This window comes from Brassica oleracea, chromosome C3, assembly GCF_000695525.1.
Source record: "Brassica oleracea var. oleracea cultivar TO1000 chromosome C3, BOL, whole genome shotgun sequence".
NCBI classification, from domain to species: Eukaryota; Viridiplantae; Streptophyta; class Magnoliopsida; order Brassicales; family Brassicaceae; genus Brassica; species Brassica oleracea.
This window is the reverse complement of record NC_027750.1, coordinates 21,867,674-21,879,849: the sequence shown is the minus strand read 5'-3', so window position 1 is coordinate 21,879,849 and position 12,176 is coordinate 21,867,674. Positions and strand designations below refer to the sequence as shown.

The window sequence follows — 12,176 nt, the reverse complement described above, 5'->3', positions numbered from 1 at the left end:
AAAAAAAAAAAAAAAAAAAAAGAAAAATAAACTCAAGGTCAAGACACCACCAATCCCAAACTCAATTTTAGCAGCATAGAAAAATCTTAATCAAATCTGTTAACCCATTTATAACTACTGATATCTAAATACTAATTACGATTTTTTTTTTTTCCTTTTTGTTTTGTTTTGTTTTGGGATTTTGTGTATTAATTTTGGCCATTAAGTTTTAGATCCACCGGCGAAATCACTTGAAAAAAAAAAAAGCCTCAACATTTTGTTCTCCTCTCATTGATTTTGTCTTTGATCGAACTCTGTAATATCTAGCTGTAACACGGATTCGCGGAAAACTCATTTGTGTCGAATTGCTTAAGATCAACCCTCAGAGAGAGTGTGACGGCGGAAAGATCTGAAATTCAGATCATCGCTGGTTGTCGGAGATCTAAATGCGGTCTGGGAAAAGGCCACAAGGAATAAAAAGAAGAGCTAATAGGAATCGAGCATCGTCGGATACGTGAGCTAGATCAAGATAGGAGCAGGGGAGGTGATGTTGTATGGATTGGGATTAGGATTGGGATTGGGATTGGGATTGGGTGGAGGAATTAGGGTTGTATCGGATTGGAATCATCAGGTTAAAGGAGGAGGAGGATGCAACTTCAGATATCGCCAAGCATGAGAAGCATCACGATATCGAGCAGCAATGATTTGATGAAGATCAAAGTCGCACCTCGTCACATCTCTTACCGAACTCTCTTCCACACTATCTTAATCCTCGCCTTCCTCTTGCCTTTCGTCTTCATCGTTACCGCTCTTGTTACCCTTGAAGGTGTCAACAAGTGCTCCTCCATTGGTAACTAACTAAACTCCCTTCCTTGTATCTCTGTTTGTTGATTTGGTCTTGATCTAGGATCTAGTAGCACCTTAGATGAGCTAAGTTTTAGTTGTTAAATCAAAAGCTTGTCACTTGCATTATTATGTTGTTTGGATCCAATGGCTTTGTCAACAAAGTTTCACACTCTCTAGTCTCACAAATGAACCACTTACCCGTCTCAAGTGTATCTCGTAGTATGCGTGTTTCAAGCTCTTTCCTTCCTTGTTAATTGCATTCTATTCGACTATGAAGTTTATTCACAGTTTTGGAGAATCTTAAAGAAGCTCTTCTCTTTTTGCTTATCGTGCATATGTTTAGATCCCTTCTTGTGTACCTTTCTTATTATGTTCATTTGATGAAAGTTTCTCTGTCTTTTCTTTTTTTTTTCTGTTGCTTCAGATTGTTTAGGGAGGCGGTTAGGACCACGTTTTCTTGCTAGGATAGATGATTCAGAGGTGAGTGATTATTTCTTCTTTTCAGATTTTTTTTATTTTATTTTAACAAGTTAAAAAGATGGATTCCTCTGTATCGTTTACATCTTTTTGTTCTCCCTCCCACGTTTCTGTTGCAGCAGAGACTAGTTAGAGACTTTTACAAAATTCTAAACGAAGTAAGCACTCCAGATATTCCAGATGGCTTAAAGCTTCCAGCTTCTTTTCGCCAGCTTGTTTCCGATATGAAGAACAACCACTACGATGCCAAAACATTCTCCCTCGTCCTTCGAGCTATGGTACATCCTCCACTCCGAAATTAATAATTGTTAAACTGTAGATTTGTTGATGTTTATGTGATTCGATTTGAACAGATAGAGAAGTTTGAAAGGGATATAAGAGAATCCAAGTTTGCGGAACTTATGAACAAACACTTTGCAGCAAGTTCGATTCCTAAAGGAATCCACTGTCTCTCTTTAAGACTAACCGATGAGTATACCTCCAATGCTCATGCTCGGAGACAGCTTCCTTCCCCTGAGCTCCTCCCTCTTCTCTCAGACAACGCTTACCACCATTTTGTTCTAGCTACAGACAACATCTTGGCTGCTTCGGTTGTGGTCTCATCAGCTGTTCAATCATCTTCTAAACCCGAGAAAATTGTCTTCCATGTTATCACAGACAAGAAAACCTACGCGGGGATGCATTCTTGGTTTGCTCTTAACTCCGTTGCTCCTGCGATCGTTGAAGTCAAAAGCGTTCATCAGTTTGACTGGCTAACAAGAGAGAATGTTCCTGTTCTCGAAGCTGTGGAAAGCCATCACGTTATCAGAAACTATTACCATGGGAATCATATCGCTGGTGCAAACCTCAGCGAAACAACTCCAAGAAGATTCGCTTCCAAGTTGCAGTCGAGAAGTCCCAAATACATATCTTTGCTCAACCATCTTAGAATATATCTACCAGAGGTAACAAAGATGTCTGTCCTTTTGATTCAATCATTCGGATTCGAGAATATGAATGTAATGCTTGTTTGTTTGTTTGGCCTTTTTTGAATAGCTGTTTCCAAACTTGGACAAGGTGGTGTTCTTAGATGATGATATAGTGATCCAGCGAGATCTATCTCCTCTGTGGGATATTGATCTTCACGGGAAGGTAAATGGAGCAGTGGAGACTTGTAGAGGAGAAGACGAATGGGTTATGTCAAAGCGTTTTAGGACCTACTTCAATTTCTCTCACCCGCTCATCTCACAGCATTTGGATCCGGAAGAATGTGCTTGGGCTTATGGAATGAATATCTTTGATCTACGGACTTGGAGGAAGACAAACATCAGAGAAACTTATCATTCTTGGCTAAAAGCGGTAAAGCATCAGAGAAACCTGCAATGTTTTAATGTTTTATAATTTTTTTTAAAATGGCAAATCCTTGAGTTTGGTTTGTGGCTTTGATGTGATGTGTGCAGAATCTGAAGTCGAATCTAACAATGTGGAAGCTTGGGACATTGCCTCCGGCTCTGATTGCATTCAAAGGGCATGTTCAGGCAATAGATTCGTCTTGGCATATGCTTGGGTTAGGATATCAGAGCAAGACCAACTTAGAAAACGTGAAGAAAGCTGCAGTGATTCACTACAATGGCCAGTCAAAGCCGTGGCTGGAGATAGGGTTCGAGCACCTGAGGCCATTCTGGACAAAATATGTGAACTACTCAAATGATTTCATTAAGAGTTGTCATATCTTGGAATAGCAAACAGAAAAGCATTCAGATGATCTTGAAGCGACCTGGAGATTTTTTTGGGACTTTAGCTGGGGTGATGAAACCAGTTACAGAGCTGCAGGAGAAAGATTCATTCTTCTGTAAAGATAGAAGGTACCCTTTTGTTGAGATTCATTTCGGTTTCGATTAGAGATTCCAAATTCTTGGATCTGTTACAAGAAAAAAAAAAAGGTTTATGGACACACCAGAAGAGGATTTTTTGGTCATGATAGACCAAAAGGAGAGCAACGACAACAACAAGACTGTTACATTTGTTCCTGATTTTTTTGACAGTTACTATTTGATTTCATTGGTTGTTACTGTTTAGTGAATTTATTAAGAACATTATTGCTTTGTTAAGGTCCCATTTATGACACCAATCATGAGACTTTTCTTGATGCCGAGGTTACCACTTGATGATGTTGATAGGTAAAGTAAAGAAAGAGAGGACATGATATTAGTTGATAAATACTTTGATGTATATTATATGTCGTGAAGAAAGGTATTCTTTTTTTTTAGTTTTAACTGCCTTGTTTTGTCCAAAAGTTTCTTCACAAAAGGCTTTCACATGTAAGCAAAAAAAAAACCTATTACAGAAAAAGTAAGCATGTAAGAAATTCTTGGAACACATAAAAAGGGGGGGGGGTAATAAAAGTAGTTTATGGACTGATGGGAAAATTCAAAGGCGCATAGAAGGGAAGAATGTGAGAGAAAAGTGGAAGCTTTGACCGCCATTGATTCTCTACACTCACGTCATCTCCTCATCTCATTTCCCAACTCTCTCTCTCTCTCTCTGATGCGTGTTCTTGTCTTTCCTTATACATTCATTGGCTCAGATCAGTCACAGAGCCAAGTAAGAGTTCACCTTCTTTTTCTTCATTTCAAATCTGGATTCGTTGATTTAACAGATCCTCTTTCTCGTTTGAGGATCTCATACTTATTTCTTGATTAAATGTTTCTGATTTCTTGATCTTTTAACATTCGTTAATATGATGATATATATTCATGTGTGTTATTCTGTTAAAAATCCTCTGTTTATTTCTCTGTTGCATGCGATCCATTTATGAATTAGATTCTGTCATAATGATTATCTACTTAACCCCTTATTATTCTTCAGGCTTCTTGTTCATCTTTGCTAACAATTTATTAAAAAAACAAAAAAAAAAAAACAAATCCGTTATTTCTACACATAGCAGGTAGAAGAATAAAGAGCAAAGAAGGTCCAGTGGGGTTTGCTTACATTGACAAAGTGCCAAGTCCACGCTTTAACTTTTCTTTGCAAATAGACATGGCAGAAGTTGATAATCAACTAGAGATCAAGTTTAGGTTAACTGATGGTTCTGATATCGGCCCTAAAGCATTTCCTGATGCTACAACTGTTGCCGCCTTGAAGGAAACTGTTATTTCTCAATGGCCTAGAGGTCAGTTTTAATGTTTGCTTACCTGAGAATGAGATTGTAAAAAGGCTTGAATCTTTCTTGGAACGGTGGTTATGCCTTTGGTTGATGATTACTTATGAGAATCATCATGTCACCCTTTAGGACATCTTTTTGCTAAAGAAATTCCACTAGAGTTGGTTTAGAAGACAATCATTTCTATGTTGTCACTAATTAACCGAGAATATGATGGCTTTGCTTGTGTTTCAAAAAAAAAAAAATGATGGTTTTGCTTACATATAATAATACTAAATAATATGAATGTTCAACAAATCTTAGTTACTGAGGGGTCATCCTATTTGTATTTTGTTCTGTATGTGCTTTGATTCGAGCTAGAAAAGGAAAATGGGCCGAAGACAGTGAAAGAGGTGAAGTTGATAAGCGCAGGGAAAGTTTTGGACAACAACAAGACTGTTAAAGACTACCGAAACCCTGTCTCTAATCTCGTTGGCGCTGTCACCACAATGCACGTTATCATCCAACCTCTGCTTACTGAAAAAGGTAAATAAAGACAAGACAGCCTCTACTTTAAGCTTCAAAATATGTTCTCGGCTTGACATACTGTTTCTTTTATTGTGTTTGGAACAGAAAAGAAGCCTAAAGGTGATGATCCTATGATGAACAAATGTGTCTGCACGGTCATGTAAGAGAAACGCAAGTAATCTCGAGAGAGACAGATTACAGGTCTGGTTCCCTCACGTGGTTTGGTATAGATTGTTTACTGATACATAATCATAAGTGTTGAACCTCTTTTCTTCTTCTTTTTCATAAATCAAATCCTTTTTGCTAGCTTGTTGCAAGAATCACAGATAGAGTGAATCATAGATGTAGTAGTGATTCAGAACTTGTTGAAAACACAAAGAGACTCTGCTTTACCTCTGTTTTCAGAACCTTTTTTGTCTCATCTAAGAATTCCAGAATAGAGTTTATCTCTCTATACACATGATCCCACTAGAGATAAATTTAGTATAAATGATTAAATTCTCAAATAGCATATGAAGAAAGATGATGGAAAAAAAAACAATGTATTATTTCATCAAATATTTAAAACTGGAGAGCAAAAAACAAATAACCTAAGCTTGAAAACACCAAAAGGAACAGAGGAGAGGCTGTATCCAGCAGTTGTGCAACTAGGCTCGCTGGGGAGGAACCAGCGTGACTGAGTTTCTCTTAATCATAATGGTATTGGTAATCTTTTGGGCTTTACCCAGTTGATGAAGAAATGGTGTTGTTAAGACATTGTGAGGCGAGAACATTTTAAGAATTTCTAATACTTTTAACATTTGTGCGCCCTAGGAGATTGTTTATGCTTTGCTTTCTTGGTGGGAAATCAGTTAATTGTTGAGAAGGAGTGTTGTTATTACCTTTGTATGACAAATCTTCTAAACCTTTATTGGGCCTATATTTTGGGCTTTGATTTGTAAGTTATATAGGTCCTTCAAATTGGAACCATTAAAATGGTAGTTGTCATCACTATACTGTATATGATGCAACATGTCAGCAACAACATCCATACTGATATAAAATCAATATTTATTTCTAAAATCAATAAATGCATACAGATGAATTTGGACCATGGTACCGACAATATATGGATTTGAAGTTGGACTTAAATCATGACAAACTTTATCCAGAAAAAAACTTATGAGTTGTGCGACTAAAATTTATACTTGTGGAAAACAAAATCTTACTAATTGCTTGAACCATACATTTTTGTTTTGGTTAGAGGTTTCTATAAAATTATGTGAAAAGGAAATGTTATGACATTTGACCTTTGTTATTAAATGTTAGATTATAACAATCGCCTTGTATTATCAGTCTCATATTCCACAATCAGATACATAACTATACAAGCCAGTCAGAAACCCTAGATCGTTTTGTTTACTTCCTGAACAACACATCTATAGAATTTTCTTACATCTACTGTTTTGATGAATTCCTTTTATGTTTACAAAAAAAATTATGTGGATAAGAACATATATAACCGAATGATTTGAAAAACATATTAATTTTCAAATAGTCGATGTTTGTCTAGTAGGTGATAAATAATACTAGTAAGTTGCAAGTTGGTTGCATCGCCACATGACATCAATGGCAAAATGATGTTTGGGAACACGTTTAACTTCGACACTTGTGCATTCTATACTTCTCCACTTGCTCTCTTTATGGGAAATTTTAGATATTTGGTCGATAATTGGTAAGACATCGGTTTAGTGTTTGTAATGGGCATGCAATAGCGATTTACCTGATGATAAGAGAAATGTTGGTCTACATCAGATTATTAGTTAGTCTAACCAATACATCATTTTAATCGATTATCTTTCGTTCGTTTTGAAACAAAAAATTATAGTTTTATATTCATGTATAGAGCACCCGGCTTTGCCCATTCACAAGGACTCTGATTCTATGTCCAAACATCACATGCCAGCAGATGTGGTCACCATCATAGGTACTCAAGATATTGTGTTTGGAGAGGTGGATAGATAGGACGACTAGTTGCCAGGACCTTAGCTTTATTGCGAGCCCAGAAGTCTCTCTTTTTTTTCGGCCTTCAGGAACAAACTTTAAGTATATATTCCCTCTGTTCCTAAAAGATGTAAGTTCTGGAAAAAAAAATTGTTTCAAAAAGATGCATTTCTTACTTTTTCAATATATGATTTTATGAAAAATTGTAAGTTTCAAAAAAATTAATGGTGTTTATTGAATTTCTATTGGCTAAAAGTTATGAAAAATTGTTATTCGCAAAAAAACAATGCATATTTAATGAGTTTTTTTAATATTTGTGAAAAGTCAAGAATATGCATCTTTTAAAAACAGAGGGAGTAATTGTTAGTGCGATTAAAATATCAACATTGAAACTCAAAAAAAAAAAACATTGAAACTCAAACCTTGTTTAGGGTTTAATCTAATCATTTACCTCTGAAACAGTGGACACCATGATTAGTCTCTTAAACCTTCCAAAGCCCTAGATCTTTTTTATTAAATCAAAATTTCCTCAATACCCAAGAAGCAATAAAAAAACAACTAACAAGGCTATTTAGTTTATTGAGTATAACTAAAGCTGGCAATTTAATTCATCACATCGAAAATGACGCGATTGAGATCGTTAGTGTCTCGTAGGTTGTAATCAGGTTTCATCTTGGTTTTTTTTTTTTTTTGCCAAGATAGATCAGTTTCTTAAAATATTTTTGTAGGATCTGCTTTTCATTAATACTAGGTGTCTTCCTGCACCATGTGCAGTAAAAAAAATTAAAATATTTTTTAACAGATAAATATAAATTATATTTTAAAATAAAAATTTATTAATATTGTAAATTTTCTTTTTCGTATCAATATTTTAATATAAATTTGATTTAATTAAACATAAAAATTATATTTAAGAATATGCATGTATATATTTGAAATTATAATCTTAGATAGATTTTTCTATCGATTTATTTTAGTTAAATATATTAAATAAATTTGGAAAAGTTTCATAATTACCAAAAATTAAAATTAAACAATATTTATAAAATTTGTAGATATATAAGAAAATAATGTTTTACGATTAAATTTTTATAATTTTCTAAAAATATTGTACACATTTTTGAAAATTTTAGTAATAAAATTTTATAATTTAAAAAATATATATAATTAAATTATATTTCAAAATTTATAATACCATATTTGAATATATTTATTTTAATGATGATTTATGAGTTATTTTCATATTCTAAAAATATTTTTAAAAATATAAATTGACATTAAATGTAATATATGAGTTATTACCATATTTTAAAAAGTTTACCAAAAATATAAATTAACTTTAAATGTAATTGTTCATGTCATATTAAGCTATAAGACATGTCATCAATTTCAGTTGTCATGTCATATTTATTTTGTGAAATTGATTGTAAAAAAGACATGTGGCAAAATCACTTCGTAAATATAGTCTAGGGAATGATATTTCTAGTTTAGCAAAAAAAAGAAAGAGACGTGATTGTAAACTAGTTTAACCACGAGATTTGAAGATGTTTAATCTTAGGTCAAACCCTTTAAAATTCTCTATCATTTTAAAATGATTTTTTCTTTCTTTTAAAATGATTGGTCGTGTGGTTTTCGGATTTTCGACAATTGAAAGGGCCTAATATTATTATTAAATAATAGCTTGACCCTTATCATAAACACACGTCATGACAAAACAAACATCTCTTAAAGGGTGATTTTGGTCATAAAAGAGTTTTATTCAACATGTTTATTCTTACACAGTATGCATCAAGTTTAACTTTGTAATAAAATAAATTTGATAATTTAGATCGGCTCTAGACGTATTCTTTGGTGGCTGCAATTCCTTTTGACCTTTCTCAAGTTTTACCTGATCTCTTTAGTCATTTGAATACTGTAATATAATTAACCAAATGGTGATATTATAGAAGTATTTTTTCGGTGTTTGGCATGTATCTGCATTAGTTTTGAATTTAATTTCTTTGGCATGTATCTGCATTAGTTTTGAATTTAATTTCTTTTGAAAATTAAATTACTGTTATTTTACCAGTTTGGATTTAGGATTCGGTCCAAATGATTTATATGGTAGATCGTAACAAACGATCGTTCATCACTGGTAATAATCAGAAAGTATTCTTACTCGAATCAGACAATATGTTATATTTTCGAACTATTCCACTCTGTACCCATACATACATTCTTTCCGGGACCGACCGGATAGTCGGTAAAGTTTATCAAAAAAAGTACGGTTTACAATCGGTCAAACCTTTGTTTATTTTTCTTTTTGAATACCGTAATACGGTGTACTTGATTTGCTTTTTTTTTTTAATTTCCTCCACAACTACACATATTAAATGACACTCAAAATTAAACCTCTGTTTATCAAAATTATATGGGGATACCATTAAGAAAATGGAAGCGATAATTTTTGTAATTAATGTGATATCAATAGGCTGTCTGCTAGGTGTCAAAGAACAATTATTTAATATCTAACTGCAAAAACAAATGTCAATTCGATAGTTTACGTTGATTCCTTTAATTTCTCTTAACACTCTCAAGAACATGCAGAGCAGACACTGAAAATACAATTTAAGAAACTCACATCGTTGCACGAATATTCCCAAAATTACGTTTTTATTCATTATGCCATTTAATATCAACGAGATTAGAATCATTAGCTTAAGTTTTTGACAGATTTCAGCTTCAATTTTTCTCTTTGGTAGACAATAGAAAAATACTTACAATGATTCGAGCGGCATAAAGTATAGTATCACTTAATGGACCAAAGTCGTGGGGAAATATCAAGTTTGATATGTAATAATTAGCCAATAATCAACTTAGGGGGTGTTTCTGGGAATTAGATTTATAATATTAGAACTTTCAAGTCTATTGGTTTATAGATTTTCACATTTTCATTAAAATCTAGTATGTTATTGGTTTGATGATTCTATAATTATATACAAAATCATTTGTTATTCAAATTTTTTAGATTTAAATGATTCCACAAATCTTTTAAAGTAAGTGTTATTGGGAGTTGAATTCTTAACATTTTAACTCACAAAAACAAGATTTTCCTTGAATTCTTAGAATTATTACATTACTTTACTTTCATAGATTTTCATACTATACAAAATTCTCTACAATTTTTTCCACAATTAATAAATCTCTCAATTTTTAAAATCAACAAACTCTATAGAAATATAAGTCTCACTAACACCCCTTTAATGATTTCACAATCAAATGGATCCCCTTTAGATTTTTTCCATTCAAAATCCTACACAAATCTCTCATAAAAATCAAGTATTATATAGCAAAAATAAATCCAAGTGTGTACATTAAGGGAAACGTGTAAAAACTCTATACTATACCATATCTTTTTTTTAATAAAAATGCTCAATTTTTAAAAAAACATTCTATTTTAACTTTAAAAAACATAGTTAACATATATGCCAATATATAGATTCATAACTCGAGTTTGACATGTTTACAACACGTGCAGAGATATGAACAAAATTCCACTTGATATGTTAAAGGTTTGCATAATTTCTGTAAAGCATGATTTTCACAACAACAAAAAATTACAATGAAAAGACATAAGGAAGCATGAATTTTAATTTTTGGTCAAAAAGTATAAATTTAATTTTGTAACTCATTATCTATCATAATTGTCTAATACAAAAAAAGTCAAAGTTCTTTTATTTTTTCGAATTTTATTCTTGTACATTGAAGATTATGTCCTGCATGATTTAAGTGTTCCAAATAAGTTCTACATGATATAAATAACATAAGCAAGTTGGTCCTTTTGTGTTTGGCGTATAAAGGAATAAGGTGAATTCTTATTGGCTATTCCATTATTCGCATTTAATTCCCACCTGTAAATATATTAACCTTTACGTAGCAAACAAAACAATATCAACCCTCTCCGTTCGTAACGCTAAATGTTAGACAAAGTATTTCCCCTTGACTGTACGTTCTATTGCTCATCTCGATATATACAAAGATTGATTACAATATTCGAGGGATCGCCCTATATTTACTCTAACGTACTGATACAGAATATATAGTATATTCTAGGTATCTAATACTTCCCCGCGGTCGAAGCGTGGAATTCACATAACGCCAAGACTGAAGCGAAAGTTGTTGAAAAGAGTTGTGGGAAGGCCTTTTGTAAAAATGTCTGCATATTGGACTTCAGATGGAACGTGTAGCACACATACTTGTCCCATTTGCACCTTCTCTCTAAAAGTGGATATCTATCTCGATGTGTTTGGTTCGTTGATGTTGTACCGAATTGGACGACAAGTATACTGCGCTAATGTTGTCGCAGTAAACGATTGTGGCCTGAGGAATGCAAAAGTCCATTTTCAGAAGAAGGTTACGAAGCCAGCAAGCATCTGCCACCGCGTTAGCCACACCTTTGTACTCCGCTTCAGCACTTGATCGTAACACCGTTGGCTGTCGTTTCGCAGACCAGGAGATGAGGTTGTCACCAACATAGATACAAAAGCCTGACGTTGATCTTATTGTTGATGGATAGCCTGCCCAAGATAGCATATTCTAGGTATCTAATACTAAATATAGTCTATGCAAAGCTAGAGTCTTCATGGCATGATGACTGGACTGGGCTTGTTTTGTATTAATATCTATACGTTCATTTAATCATTTTTTGGTTTTTGTTTTTGTGCACTACGTTCATTTAATCTAAAAAAGTGTGTGTTTGTCGCCATTTGGTGGATGCCTTGCACTCTTGCAGTGCCGGTCTTGTGAGGCAAACTTCGAAAAAAAAAACATCTATGATCAGACATAATTTTCAAACTTTATATATATATATTCAAATGATACCAATTTATGTTATGAGTTTATAATTATTGTGGTTTCAGGGATACGAGATATATTAATATGGATAATACAAGACTTACAAGTTCAACTCGGGTTTTAAAAAAAACTAGGAGTTTTCCTGCGTCATGTGCAAATATAAAATATTTAAAAATGTTATATATAAATAAAATTTTCTATTTTTCTATTTTAGTTTTATTAGTTTAAAAAATAAAACTATAATGTAATTGTTTTTAGTTTTATTTATTCAAGTTTACTTTGACCTTTTAATTTTGCATTATTTAACTTTTGATAAAAATAATTGAAATTTAAAAAGTTACTTTATTATATTATTATTTATTTAATTACCATTTTTAAATATGTCTATTTGTAAATATATAAATTATTT

At 32.9% G+C, this 12,176-nt stretch overlaps 2 protein-coding genes across 4 annotated transcripts; both read left to right on the top strand.

Moving 5' to 3' along the window:
* Positions 1-98: 98 nt before the first annotated feature.
* LOC106335835 (probable galacturonosyltransferase 13) lies at positions 99-3,428 on the top strand. 2 transcript variants are annotated; one of them, XM_013774465.1, is made up of 7 exons: positions 99-554; positions 586-829; positions 1,250-1,305; positions 1,425-1,580; positions 1,656-2,246; positions 2,338-2,640; positions 2,742-3,428. In XM_013774465.1, the coding sequence occupies exons 2-7, from the start codon at positions 628-630 to the stop codon at positions 3,021-3,023; spliced, it is 1,590 nt and encodes a 529-aa protein (XP_013629919.1). In that variant the 5' UTR covers positions 99-554; positions 586-627; the 3' UTR covers positions 3,024-3,428. The 2 variants fall into 2 exon arrangements, with proteins under 2 accessions (XP_013629919.1, XP_013629918.1); XM_013774464.1 differs by having other exon boundaries at positions 1,422-1,580.
* A 166-nt stretch (positions 3,429-3,594) lies between these two features.
* LOC106335837 (membrane-anchored ubiquitin-fold protein 1) lies at positions 3,595-5,397 on the top strand. Of its 2 annotated transcripts, none has more exons than XM_013774467.1 (4): positions 3,595-3,885; positions 4,319-4,453; positions 4,805-4,969; positions 5,057-5,397. In XM_013774467.1, exons 2-4 carry the CDS (start codon positions 4,321-4,323, stop codon positions 5,113-5,115), a joined length of 357 nt encoding a protein of 118 aa, XP_013629921.1. In that variant the 5' UTR covers positions 3,595-3,885; positions 4,319-4,320; the 3' UTR covers positions 5,116-5,397. The 2 variants fall into 2 exon arrangements, with proteins under 2 accessions (XP_013629921.1, XP_013629920.1); XM_013774466.1 differs by having other exon boundaries at positions 4,226-4,453.
* The last annotated feature ends 6,779 nt before the right edge of the window (positions 5,398-12,176 follow it).

Coding starts and splice junctions, on each gene's coding strand:
- LOC106335835 (XM_013774464.1), top strand. CDS start 628: ATGCAACTTCAGATATCGCCAAGCATGAGAAGCATCACGATATCGAGC. Junction 1,581..1,655: donor CCCTCGTCCTTCGAGCTATG/GTACATCCTCCA, acceptor CGATTTGAACAG/ATAGAGAAGTTTGAAAGGGA. Junction 2,641..2,741: donor ATCATTCTTGGCTAAAAGCG/GTAAAGCATCAG, acceptor TGATGTGTGCAG/AATCTGAAGTCGAATCTAAC.
- LOC106335837 (XM_013774467.1), top strand. CDS start 4,321: ATGGCAGAAGTTGATAATCAACTAGAGATCAAGTTTAGGTTAACTGAT. Junction 4,454..4,804: donor TATTTCTCAATGGCCTAGAG/GTCAGTTTTAAT, acceptor GATTCGAGCTAG/AAAAGGAAAATGGGCCGAAG. Junction 4,970..5,056: donor ACCTCTGCTTACTGAAAAAG/GTAAATAAAGAC, acceptor TGTTTGGAACAG/AAAAGAAGCCTAAAGGTGAT.